Below are 13203 nucleotides of genomic sequence, written 5' to 3'. Positions count from 1 at the left end.
CAATTCATCATAAATGTACAGTTCCCTCCCCCTTGTATATATTTACTGTATGTCACAAATGTAACAGTACTGCATTGAGTATGTCATAAATGTCATTATGAATTGAAAATGGGGGACCCTGATGTAAACAAGACGAAAGTCTTTCTCTGGTCTGCATCACCTTAACAATTGTGTGTATTGAACTGTACTGTACCCATTCTGCAATCTGTAAAGTTTTCAATCAATCAATCAATCAATCAATCAATCAATCAATCAATCAATCAATCAATCAATCAATCCCGCACAGTGCAATACTCCAATTCAGCCATTGGCAGTGGCGTCGCGTGGGTAAAATAACAGGGGAAGCCAAAAAAAAATTATTAAAAAAAAAATTATTCAATATTTTTATTAATAATTTTTTTTTTTTTTTTTTTTTTTTTTTAAAGTCAAGCAGTCACCATGTACACTACAGTATGGCTCGGCGGCCAGTCAAACGTTATTTTTATTTATTTAACAGATTGCAGAATGGGTACAATACAGTACGGCTCAATACACATTTACGATGAATTGAAAATGGGGGACCCTGATGTAAACAAGACGAAAGTCTTTCTCTGGTCTGCATCCCCTTAACAATTGTATGTATTGAGCTGTACTGTACTGTACCCATTCTGCAATCTGTTAATAAAGTTTTCATTCATTCACACACAATTGTATAAGGGGATGCAGACCAGAGAAAGACGTTTGTCTTGTTTACATCAGGGTCATTAATACTGCTGGAGCATTGGTTAATTTTTGGTCCGATTTTTCCTTGCGCGATTTTGCGCGCCGCGTGGGAGCAAATTCGAGACACATATTCGGTTGCAAAAAGGTGTCCCACGGTCTCCTCTATGGCCGTGAATATTTTCACGCGGATCGGAATCACGGCGCGCCCGTGGGACACTTTTCCGTTTCGGCGAGTTTATTCCACGCTTTCTGTTTTCCTTTTCTAAGCATTTTAGGGGCTACATGTGAATCAGTAAAAGTTGCGGGACGCCCAGATGTTTCCACGATAGAAAGCTCGCGTGGATCCCATAATAGGCTCACTTAATACAGCGTTTTTAAAATCACGCGACATTTTCAGGGTCACGAGCCGACCTTTTCCCCTCGTTTTCGATGATGGAAGTGATTTAGGAAAAGCTTCGGCACGCCGAGAGGTCCCCGTGGATTTAATCTCGCGAGGATCGGGGCAATATTCGGCCCGTGGGAACAGTTACGGGTTAATACAATGTTCAGAGTGCAGAGGGGAAAATATGGCACCTGCCCCGCCTCCAGGTGGAATATTATGCTGAACGTCTTCCTCCCAGCTCCGTTTTAAACTTTTAGGGTGTGGCCAGTGGCAGTCAGCTCGAATCTGATTGGCTAGGATCGGATTTGGAGTTTGGACTCACTCTATAATGCTGGAAGCCTGGAGAAAGAGACCTACCCACTGCTTCTCTCCTATACTAGCTGCAGTAGTGAGCACAGTCTGACAGTGTGTTAGAGGGAGTGAGAAGGAGAAGAGGGAGACATTAAAAAAAAAAAAAAACACAGATGCACAGATGAAAATGAATGTAAACTATATTAAAAAAAATTTATATATATTTTTTTTTTTTTTTTCATATTTCATATTTCATAATTTGATATGAAATTTATAGGGAGGCATGGCTTCCGTTGGCTTCCACAAGGATTCGCCACTGGCCATTGGCAATTCAGCCATTGTTTGGGTGGCGCTGCTGAGCGGGCAAATTCCTGAGGGGCCTGACAGCGTGGGGCCTGACAGCACGGGGACTGAGAGTGCTGGGGCTGACGTTCTGCAGATGGATACTATTGCCTGAGCGCGCCGATCTGCGGCTCTGCAGTTGCATACTATTGATGGACGGAGGGAAAGGAGGAGGAGGGTCACAAAGTGGAGAAACGTCCTACCAAGCCAATGGAGACGCAGCCTTTCTTGGACCAGCGGGCGGGGTATGCGAGCAGGAAATCCATGTTCAAAGTTTACTTGCGAGGTTGTTTTTACACATTTCGTTCAACTACAGTCAATTTAAATTGATATATTTGTACACATGGAGCCGCCTCTGTTCTCCCCGGTCACCGCGCTCTCGCTCTTGGCCTGCGCTGCTCAACTCGCTGCTGGCTCTGCGTTCGCTCACATTTGGGGGAGAAGATGTTCAGTTACGGATCGATGGATCCTGGTTTGGCTTTTCTACGACGCTATCGTCCACATTACACTGGTGAGTGTGTGCGTGCGTGTGTGCGCGCGTGTGTGTGTGTGTCTGTGATGCATTATTTGGAAAATGTTTGATTGCTGCGTGGCTTAATTGTCAAGGATCAAGTGCATAATGTATCCATGTCTGAATTGACCTGCATAATCTTTCTATACCTACGTATACACCTTCATATAACCCATAATAGCATGTACAATAATGCTGTTTTATAAACCGTATATATTTATCCACGTCTGTCTGTAGTACATACCTGCATAATCTTTTTACATATCTGTAGATCTATGGTAGTAAGCACTAAGTAATACTGGCCAGCAGTGTAACTAGTAAGAGTAAAGGATATGTACAGATAGATATAGTATATCCCTTACATACTCATTTACATTTACATTTAGTCATTTAGCTGACGCTTTTATCCAAAGCGACTTACAAGTTCTGTACGACAAGCCATCAGGAAGAGCACAACTCTATCAGCTGAGTAACAATGTTCATCAAAGTGTTGAGTGCTACAGTGTAGGTTAGTTTATTAGGACAAGTGCATGACAGTATGGTTAGTTAGGGTTAGATTTTTTTTTTTTTTTTTTTTTTTTTTATATTCAGATAATGGTTGAAGAAGTGAGTCTTTAGTCGACGTCGAAAGATTGGACGTGTTTCGGCTGTCCTAACTGGGGTGGGTAGTTCATTCCACCATTGTGGGGCAAGGACTGAGAATAGGCGACTTCTCTTTGATGACCCTCCCGGAGCTTGGACTGAGGCGGCCAGAAGATGCAGAGCGTAGGGGTCTTGAGGGTGTGTAGTTAGAGACCATTGACCGGAGGTAGGCGGGAGCAGTTCCCTTTGCCGCACGGTATGCTAGGTCAAGGGCCTTGAAGCGGATTCGTGCAGCAATGGGGAGCCAGTGCAGGTCCCTAAGAAGTGGGGTGACATGGGCCGACTTCGGTAGGTAGGTCTTACTAGTTACGCTGCTGGCCAGTATGACTTACTACCATAGTCAGTAGCGGCTGCTGGTTCTCTCTCCACTAGGGGCGCTATACCAAAACATTTAGCAAACATGTACAGTACCACGCAACCGACTCATGGCAAGACGTGAGCGATTCGACTCACGCTCACGGCAATGAATCGGCTCGTATGAACGAGTCGCTCAGCTGTTACTACAACAACACACAACCAGTCAAATAAAGTATAGTCTAATTCACAACTTGAAACACAATATATAAATAGAAAAGTTAGAAACAAAACTCGCTCCGTCTCCAAACACACTCAGATCTCTCCCTCTCTCTCCTTCTCTCTCTCACACACAGCTCGACGTGGAATCGATTCGTTACACAATCAGACCTAGTATATGTAGTATTATATACCAAGAATAACTTCAGTATGAGTACAGGGCTGTACACATATTTTGCATATTGTTAAACGAGCCAAGGCTAGCTATTAAACTATCGATATGAATCGAAAATCTGGGACCCTGATGTAAACAAGACAAACGTCTTTCTCAGGTCTGCATCCCCTTAACAATTGTGTGTATTGAGCCGTACTGTATTGTACCCATTCTGCAATCTGTTAAATAAAGTTTTCATTCATTCATTCATTCAAACATAGACGATATTGAACAAGCCATAATCCATGCATTTTCAATCCGAGAGAGAGAGAGAGAGAGAGCGAGAGAGAGGGGAAGGGCTTGTTGATAAAGTATATCCACTCCATGGCATTGTCCATCCAGCCTGTGTTGATGTCCATGCATGTCCCTCCACACTGCATCCATAATATAGCTTGTTAATAGCCAACAAGTACTGTGAGTGCCTTTGTCCATGTCCGCCTCGAACAGCCTGCAAACTACCTGGTGTTCTATCGCCATGCTCTAAGACAAACCTTAACCAACTTTGAAAGAGTGCCTAAGCCTAACTGTTGAAAGAACTTGCCATCACGCTCCAAGACAAACAGCTGCATCTCACAACAACACAACTATCTCTACCAAGCTAGAATAAGCTAGAATTGGAACATTAGAAAGTGGATTCGGCCAATCAGAGATTGTCTCCGCGAAATGCTGCTACGGAAAAAAATACTGGCGTCGGCCAATCAGAGAGCGTCTCCGCGAAATGCGGCTACAGAAATTCTTGACTGCTGCTGCCTAGACCGCTTCAAATCGCGCCCGGATTCCAACATAATAGTCATATTTCAACGCACAACGCGTTACGCACTGATTGGCTGCCACGGATACAGCGATCACACAGTGACGCGCACTCAGAGCGCTATCGCGTCTAGCCCGGGCAGAGAAATACAAAAAAAAAAAAAAAAAGTGAGTCACTTCCTGTTCAAGAAAACGAGTATTTATTATTTTATTTATTAACGTTATATTGTGCATTGGAAACACAGACATACTTAAAATGAGTAAATATTATTCATTTTAAACATGTTTATATTATTTATAGGGCTATAAAACAAAAAACTAAAAAATAATTGTTCTTGTTATTCTCTCATATAACCAGGGCAGGTTCTGAGGGGGGGGCCTAGCGCCCCCCAGTGGCGGCCGCCACTGACCATCGTGTCTTTATACCTGTATCACTATACATATTAATACATGAGCACTACACTCAGAAGTAGTACTCATTTATATATATTATACCCAGTTTAATCACCGTACATTGTGTATTACTGTTACATTTGCACTCTGGTAGTTGGATGCCAAACTTGTTTTCGTTGTACTGTACTTGTGTTTCAAGTTTCAAGTTTCTTTAATAGTTGTCATACAGAAGTACAGAATACTTTTATACAAAATGCTTCTTACTGTTGGATATCCAATACTGTGCTGCATGATGACAATACATTTGAATCTAATCTTATTTAATACAGTGTTTATTTTGAATTGATGAATATGTACAGTATGTAGGAGGCATGTATTTATTACAAAATATACACTGGTGGGGATTTTATTCATTCATTCTCTTTCGCATTCTCACCTTTACAGGAAGGACCTTTTGTTTACATGTCACTTACTGGAACTATCGCGACATCAGACAACGTGATTGCAGAACTGTGTGAGTTGTTGTCACCTTGATTGTAGATAGTTGATGATCGTCGTCATAGCTACAGTATATGCAGAACATGTACACCTCGTTGGAACAGGATGTCTGTAATTACTGTAGATTAGAGAATACAAAAATAAAGAAAATAGTGCAAGGCTGATATATTCTACACACGTTTCCTTTGATACAGTCTTGGCCAGGGTTCCCTTGGAAAATAGATCATTGTGTCTCAATGGGACTGACCTGGTTAAATAAAGGCTAAATAAAGAAATGAAAAAGAGGGAGCAGAGTACATGAAAGCCCTCTTCCCAAATTCAGTGTGAGTTCTGGGGACTGAGGCATAAAGATAATCCTGAGATCGCAAACTGTAAAATAGATTAGAGATAGTGAGATATGTACTACTGAGGTATAAAGGTATAACAGACTAATAAGTCCTTTATAAATAAAGCCAAGGTATACCAATGGAGAAGCCTACGAGCAGACAAGGACAAAAACCGCTGTATTTACATTTACATTTAGTCATTTAGCTGAAGCTTTTATCCAAAGCGACTTACAAGTTCTGTACGACAAGTCAGCAGGAAGGGCACAACTCTTTCAGCTGAGTAACAATGATCATCAAATAGTGCTGAAACTTGGGTACTACAGTATTGAGTGCATATACATAGGACATTATTAGTATAGTAGGAGGAGTGCATAGGACAGTAAGGTTAGTGTTTTTCTTTCTTTTTCTTCATTTCAGATATTGATTGAAGAAGTGCGTTTTTAGTCGACAGCGCTTTCGCCGTGTTTTCTTTGTCTGGTTTCGGCTGTCCTCCTAACCATTGTGGAGCGAGGACCAAGAATAGGCGGCTTCTCTTTGATGACCCTCCCGGAGCTCGGATAGGAGTGGGTCTGAGGTGGCCAGAGGATGTAGAGCGGAGGGGTCTTGATGGTTTGTAGTTAGAGACCTGACTTTGGTAGGTTGGAGATCAAACGGGTGGCTGCATTCTGGATGAGTTGAAGAGGCTTGGTGGCGGTGGTCGGTAGACCAGCGAGCACTGGGTGCATCAAAATACACATTTCCAGCGTATTGATTTGTCTGGGTGCTAAAAGTGTTACCATCCATGTAAAAACAATACATGCTAAATATTTTTGCAATACGAGGTGATTTAGAGGTGGAACGGTACATCAGTACATGCTGTCCTCCCCCAACATGGCCTGCTGTTAGTGTCTGTGTGTGTGTGTGCGCGCGTTAGTCTGTGTGTGTGTGTGTGTGTGAGTTGCAACATTGTTACATCTCGCACCTGCAATTTTTGGGGGGATGGGCCTATAAATAGCTTTGCCTGTGTGGCTCTGCATCGCAGTTTACTCAATTCTGGTCAGTTCTGGTCAGCAATTCATCAGTTTACTCAATCCCTCAACGGAGTCAACGCCACCATCACCCACCACAGGATCCAGCTCTCACAAGATGGCGTCGCCGCCCTTAGGCTCCGGCCAGAGCAGCCGCAGCCTGGTCTTAGGTCTGGGCGCCAGCATAACCAATACAGATGCCATCATCACTGGTGCCAAACTGCCAAGTGGTCGCCAGATCTTGCGGTGCATGCTGTACAACTGCGACACGCAACTGCATGCCAAGCGGCCAGGTTTGACCGGAGCCTTGTCACGGTTCCATGCGGCTAAGGACGTTTTGGAGCAGGTGTGGCCATTTTATGGAAAGGCCAATATTCCAATGGTGAGTGATCGTCGAGCATGCGACAAGATGGTAGCGCTTGTCAATGCTAGCAACAAGCTGCGGCACATTCCAAAGGCTAGGCGCTCCAGTGAGGCTACAGCTCGACGCAATGGAGCACAAGCTGGATGCCACATTCCCGCTGTGATCTTCAAATGCAGAGGAGCTGATCTGTGATCCAGAGGACATTGCTTTCCTGGCCAGCATGAAGGGCGACAGAGTGGCCACATTTGGAGCATTGGATGCCAATCTGCAATCCAAGTTGAAGCGGCGACAGGAGCGTGAAGCAGCACAGCAGGCATGCTTTACCAAGGAGCAGCAGGAGATGACTGCGAGGTCCAGCATGGCGGTGGTGTTGGAAAGCGAAAGTGATGAAGACAGCAATGCAGATGAAACAGCTGCTCCACCGGCTGAGAACACACACACCCACCCGTGAGCGTAAGAAGACTGGCACCACAGCCTTCATTCCATCAGACATTCTCAGCCGGCTGAGTCTTGTGTCACTGGCTACACGGTTGAAGATCACACCAATGCAGCAGGCTGCCTTCACGCGCGGTCTGATAGAGGAATCCGGTGGCAATTCGGCAAAGGTCTCCACATCCTACGCAACAGCAGACAGAGCGCGCCGCCACGTGTTGCAGGCCATCAGTGAGGACCAGCAAGAACAGTGGACACCACCTCCCAGCAAGTTGACGCCAATGCTCAACAATGTGCGCCAGTTGGAGGAGTGTCTGACAGTGGTGATCGGAGACGCGGAGTGGCTCAAACTGCTTGGTGTGCCAGCATACATGAAGGGGACTGATGAGGCATGTGGAACGATCATTGCCCGGCTGACATGCAAGCTGCTGCAGGACTGGTGCTGCACCGATCAGGTTGTCAACATGGCATTTGACACCACCGCGTCAAACACTGGCCATCTCACGGCAGCCTGCATTGCCATCCAGCTCTCACTGGGTCGACCACTGCTCTGGTCTGGGTGCCGGCACCACATCGATGAGGTGCTCCTCAGCCACATCTTCACTGACCTCAAGGTGGAGACGTCACGCTCGCCAGAGGTTACATTGTTTACACGTCTGCGCGACAACTGGAACCTGTTGCCACACAAGGACAGCGGCCCATTGGCCCGCTACATTCCTGGCGATGCCGAACCACTGGACAAGTTGCGTGCTGAACTAATTGTGTGTGCTGCAGGAGTGCTCGACTACAAGCGAGGCGACTATCGCGAGTTCGTGCAGCTATGTCTTGTGTATCTGAGTGCAGACAGTGCAGAGCACACTCCAGTTAACATCCAACGACCGGGAGCACTGCACAAGGCGCGGTGGATGGCTAAGCTGCTCTACACTCTCAAGCTGGCCTTGATGGAGCAGCACATTGCCTTGCTTCCTCAGGGGACCATCACTACACAGCAGCAGGTGCTGAAGATTCGGGCGTTTGCCAACTTCATCACGCACATCTACGCAACGTGGTGGTTGACCTGCGACACGGCCGTAGATGCGGCATGGAATGACCTTACACTCTACCACAACCTGTACGCATACAAGTCTGTTGACGAGCGGCACCTATGGTATTTGTCAGGCGAGATGCTGCCCCTGGCACTCTTCAGCACCAAGGTGCCAGTTGGCGAGCGGCGCGCACTTGCAGATGCTATATTGGAGCACAAGCCGGGTTTCCAACCCTCTCGCCGACCACCAGCTTGGCTGACCATGCCAACCGAGACTGCTGGTTCGGCATGCACCTGCTGCACATCGATCCCGCGTTTCTTTCACTGGATGTAGAGGATTGGGTTACCAGTACAGCATTTCAGATGGGTGCAGTGAATGTACGTGCCATCAATGTTGTGAATGACTGTGCCGAGCGTGGCGTCAAACTGACGTCAGACTTTGTGGCAGCAGCCAGGAGCGAGGAGCACCTGCAGAATGTGCTACAGGCAGTTGAGCATGACCGCTCAACACGGCCAAATCTTCGCTGCTCCAAGCGCAAGCTGGACCAGGTCTAGGACTCTAGGCTTGAGACATGTTTGAAAGACTATTTCAATGTTGTTATCAAACATTTTGTTCTTAAATATTAGGGTTAATAAATGTTGTTCTCAAAAACAATTTCTTGCCGTTTTTGAAATTGCCTTGTCATGTTATCTAGTAAAACGCCCAAAAAGGCCCATTTTCATATATTTCACATGCTGTGTGCTACCTCTAAATCTCAACAAATCTTTCCCAAACTTTGCACAAATCATTTTTATGTTTGTCCGAACAAAATGCAACCCCAGACAGATTGATATGTTGAGATAAAAATGTTGCATTGCAATTTGATGCACCCCAGCAGTGCATTGCAGTAGTCTAGATGATTGTTGATTGGACAAGCAGTTGAGTGGCTTCTTTTGTCAGGAAGGGGCGGATCCTTCTGACATTGCTCAGGAGAAATCTGCAGGTCCTGGTGGTTGCGGCAATGTGAGCAGAGAAGTTCAGCCGATCATCAAGGTCTACACCTAGGTTCTTGGCAGTCGGGGACGAGGCCACGGCTACATTTTTCACTGTGATGGAAAGGTCGGTCAGCAGGGAGGATTTGGCCGGCAGGTGAAGCAATTCTGTTTTGCGTAGGTTCAGCTTGAGGTGGTTGGTCGTCCAGGCGGAGATGTCGGACAGACATACCAAATATGTCAAAATATCATTCAAAATGTAGTATTGTGGTGACTTTGCCTTATTTGCCTACTTCCTTAGGCGCCTAGAGAAGTTCAAAGTGAGTCAGAAGACCCTCAAGAACTTCTACTCATGCACAATAGAGAGCATCCTGACTGGCAATATCACCTCCTGGTTTGGGAATAGCACAGCACAAGACCGCAGCAGACTACAGAGAGTGGCCTGTTCAGCCAAGCGCACAATTGGAGGTTGGCTTCCCACTCTCCAGGACGTTTATAACAAGCGTTGCAGGGCCAAGCTTGAGCTGGGTAGTGTAGTTTTATGAAATTCTAAAGCCCTGGGTCTCCTCTCTCTTAGGAATACAAACACGTATGACAGTGTCGTTTCCTGTCTATATCCACCGGTTTTCTGATACAATGCGCCGAGATTTTTGTAAACTCATATTTAGCTAATAACACTTAAAATCATTGGTAAACAAACATAGTGCTGAAAATATACACGTTGACTGCTATTTTTTTTATTTATTTTTTAATCCTCTCTTTCTCAGATTTTTCGCTGTTTTCTCCCCGTCCCAATTTAGTCGTTGTGCCAATTCCCCCCCTCCCCTACCTGTTTTGTTGTGCGCATGTTCTCCTACCGGTCGGTACAAGGGAACCCTGAAGTCATTCGCACGCTTCCTCCGACACGTGCGGCGACAGCCAGTGACTCTTTTTTCACCTGGCAGCGAGGACTCTCATTGGTGAAGTGTAACGCGTGGGAGGTCACGCTGCCTTCATCAAGTCCTGCCTCTGCTGAGCAAGCGCCCAGACCTGACCTGTAGGCGTCGCTGTCCACAACGCCAGATCCCCACCCATGACTTGCCCTCACCCTAACCCAGCCAAACGGGTTAGTATAGCGATCAGCCCAAGCCCCAAGCAATGCTGACTCCGGGAGTCGAGACCGCAGCCTCTTGCATTGGTGACGAGCGCAATCTCCGCTACGCCACCTGACCGCCCGACTGCTATTTTAATAAGGTTAGGGTCTTTACTCTTGGCTACATTTGAAAAAGAAACGAATGAATTAATGAATACGGACTGTATTGATCTATTTATGATGTGAAATTAATCCCGGGTTTAAGGGGTTAAAATGTATTTTGGGTAAATCATTTTTCGTGTTTCATTCATTAGTTCTTGCTCACTCTCTCTCTCCCTCCACCTGCAGGGAAGGAGTATGGTAAAGCAGATGAACGCTGGCTCCACTCTGATCCAACCATCGTCTCTTTGGAACTGTTGACTGTGGTACTAGACAGCTTCCTGGCCTCAGTCCTCATCTATGCCATCATTAAAGACAGGCACTACAGGTGGGTGCAGCAAGGTGACAGTTTCCTTGTCTTCTTCACATTATGTCTCTAGGCAACAAGGATGCTGCCAGCTGCCAATTTTGTCTTAACTTCCTGTGAGTTCCTGTATTTAGAAAGGGAGATATTAGCAGAGAGAGAGAGATAGTGTGAGAGAGAGAAGAGATTATTATTATTATCAATTGTAGTCATGTTAGTAATAGTCAGTCAGACAGACAGTCAGACAGAGACACAGACAGACAGTCAGTCAGACAGACAGACAGTACACTCACTCTGCGTGCGTGCGTGCGTGCATGCGTGTGTGTGTCCTTTAAACCTGAGCCACTACTGAAGACAGTCCTTTAAAAGAGAGAGAGAAGAGATTATTATTATCAGTTGTAGTCATGTTAGTAATAGTCAGTCAGACAGACAGACAGTCAGACAGAGACACAGAAAGACAGACAGACAGTTAACAATGAAGAGGCACATGTGGAAACGTTGAGGCAACAGTACCAGAAAAAATTGGTCAGGAGGTCAGGTTTGGTCAGGAGGTCACCGGTTAACCGGACGATTGGTCGGGAGGTCACCGGTTAACCAGACGATTGGTCAGGAGGTCACCGGTTAACCAGACTGTTCTTCCTCCCCTGTGGTTAACCAGACTGTTCTTCCTCGCCTGTGGTTAGACCATCAGTCTTTCCGTCCCTTTTTGGACCGGTGCCCTTCTGATTTGCATCTCTAACCGTGACTCTTTTGTGTCTCTGGCTCTGGTCTCCAGACACTTCATCCAGATCTCCCTGTGTGTGTGCGAGCTCTACGGGGGATGGATGACCTTCTGCCCCGACTGGCTGGTGGGAAGCCCCAGTCTGAACACCTCCAGCTGGCTGTATCTCTGGGTCTACCTCGTCTTCTTCAACGGTGTCTGGGTGGTGGTACCTGGGCTGTTACTCTTGCAGTCGTGGAAAGACTTAAGAAGTATGCACGCGACCCGGCTCCAACACAGAAAGTATGAATAGGCAGCGTTTCAAGACTTCACCACTGAAACCCACTGGAAGTGGAATGGATGTCAAATGGCACCCACTTGGACACTGCTGTTAGAAGAATACACTGGGAGATTCACTCGCAGCAAAGAATATATTCATGCGTTTGTTCACATGGACCAACAACACTCTGTTTCCAGTCTGTTTCAGGGGTTTAACTACACATGGACCAACAACACTCTCTGTTTCCAGTCTGTTTCAGGGGTTTAATAACTACACATGGACCAATAGAATTCCCTGTTTCCTGTGTGTTTTGTGTGCAAAATAAAAAATTCCTCTCCACTCTTGTTCCTTCAAGAGTGCTCTCGTGTACAGTATATCAAGTATTCATCTCGGTACAGAAGAAAATAGTGCTGTGCGCTCAAGATATAAGCCTCACTCTCATGTTGTGCAGAGGCATCCGACCACAATGAAGCCCTCTATGGTGCAAAACACCTCCATTACAGGGGTGTAAAGTACTTGAGTAATTGTACTTTGTTACAATACTTAAGTACTGTTTTTGGGGATTTGTCGAGTATCATTCGGTTTTTATACTTGTACTTTTACTCAATTACATTTCAGAGAAAAAAAAACATACTTTTTACTCCATACATTTAAAATGCAGACGTACAAATCTCGCAGGTCCAACCATTTTAATTAGTATATTTGTTTCTCTGGCCAAACTAACGTTAACGTTATTAATCCTGCGGCCACGCTTTATTTAAAAACAACCAATCGAAAATCCCCATCAATGAAAAATGTACCGCCCATACCCATGCTGATTGGTCCTCGTGCAAGACTAGAACGTGGGGATCTTTGATTAAACACCTGCTATCAGAAGAATAGACAGTCAGAAAAAAAAGTCACACTACCCCCCCCTTAGATCCCTTTCCTCGCTGAGCAGGCGCCCCGACCGAACTGTAGGAGTCACTGTTTACAACAACCAGGACCCACCCACCAGCTTTCCCACCCCTAACACTGCCAATTGTGTTAGTATGAACGACCAGCCAAGCTGGTAGCAATGCCGAGAGCTGGGCTCGAACCCAGCATCTCCTGCACTAGTGGCGAGCGCCTTGCCCACTGCGCCACTTAACCGCCAAAAAAAGTTTTCACTTTAACTTTTTTAGTACTTAAGTACATTTAAAAGTAGAAACGTTTTTTTACTTTTACTCAAGTGTGTTTTTAGCCAGATACTCTGACTTTTACTTGAGTACGATTTTGAGACGGTACCCATACTTTAACCTTTTTTTTTATCCACTTTTTCTCCCATTTTTCTATATTTTCACCCA

General features: G+C 45.6%; 1 protein-coding gene across 1 annotated transcript; it reads left to right on the top strand.

The window, feature by feature from the left end:
* The first annotated feature begins 1984 nt into the window (after window positions 1–1984).
* Window positions 1985–12210, top strand: ebpl (EBP like). The gene is made up of 4 exons (XM_084329304.1): window positions 1985–2228; window positions 5185–5254; window positions 10784–10922; window positions 11674–12210. The coding sequence occupies exons 1-4, from the start codon at window positions 2061–2063 to the stop codon at window positions 11909–11911; spliced, it is 615 nt and encodes a 204-aa protein (XP_084185430.1). The 5' UTR covers window positions 1985–2060; the 3' UTR covers window positions 11912–12210.
* The last annotated feature ends 993 nt before the right edge of the window (window positions 12211–13203 follow it).

Source organism: Notolepis coatsorum, assembly GCF_963971535.1.
Source record: "Notolepis coatsorum genome assembly, chromosome: 1".
Taxonomy (NCBI): Eukaryota; Metazoa; Chordata; class Actinopteri; order Aulopiformes; family Paralepididae; genus Notolepis; species Notolepis coatsorum.
Note: the sequence above shows the minus strand (reverse complement) of the source record. Positions and strands in the feature narration are given on the sequence as shown.

What these genes read in the sequence shown, in the direction of transcription:
- ebpl (XM_084329304.1), top strand. Translation starts at nt 2,061, where the DNA reads ATGGAGCCGCCTCTGTTCTCCCCGGTCACCGCGCTCTCGCTCTTGGCC. An exon ending in CTATCGTCCACATTACACTG is followed by an intron (nt 2,229 to 5,184) that starts GTGAGTGTGTGC and finishes TCACCTTTACAG; the next exon opens with GAAGGACCTTTTGTTTACAT. An exon ending in CAACGTGATTGCAGAACTGT is followed by an intron (nt 5,255 to 10,783) that starts GTGAGTTGTTGT and finishes CTCCACCTGCAG; the next exon opens with GGAAGGAGTATGGTAAAGCA.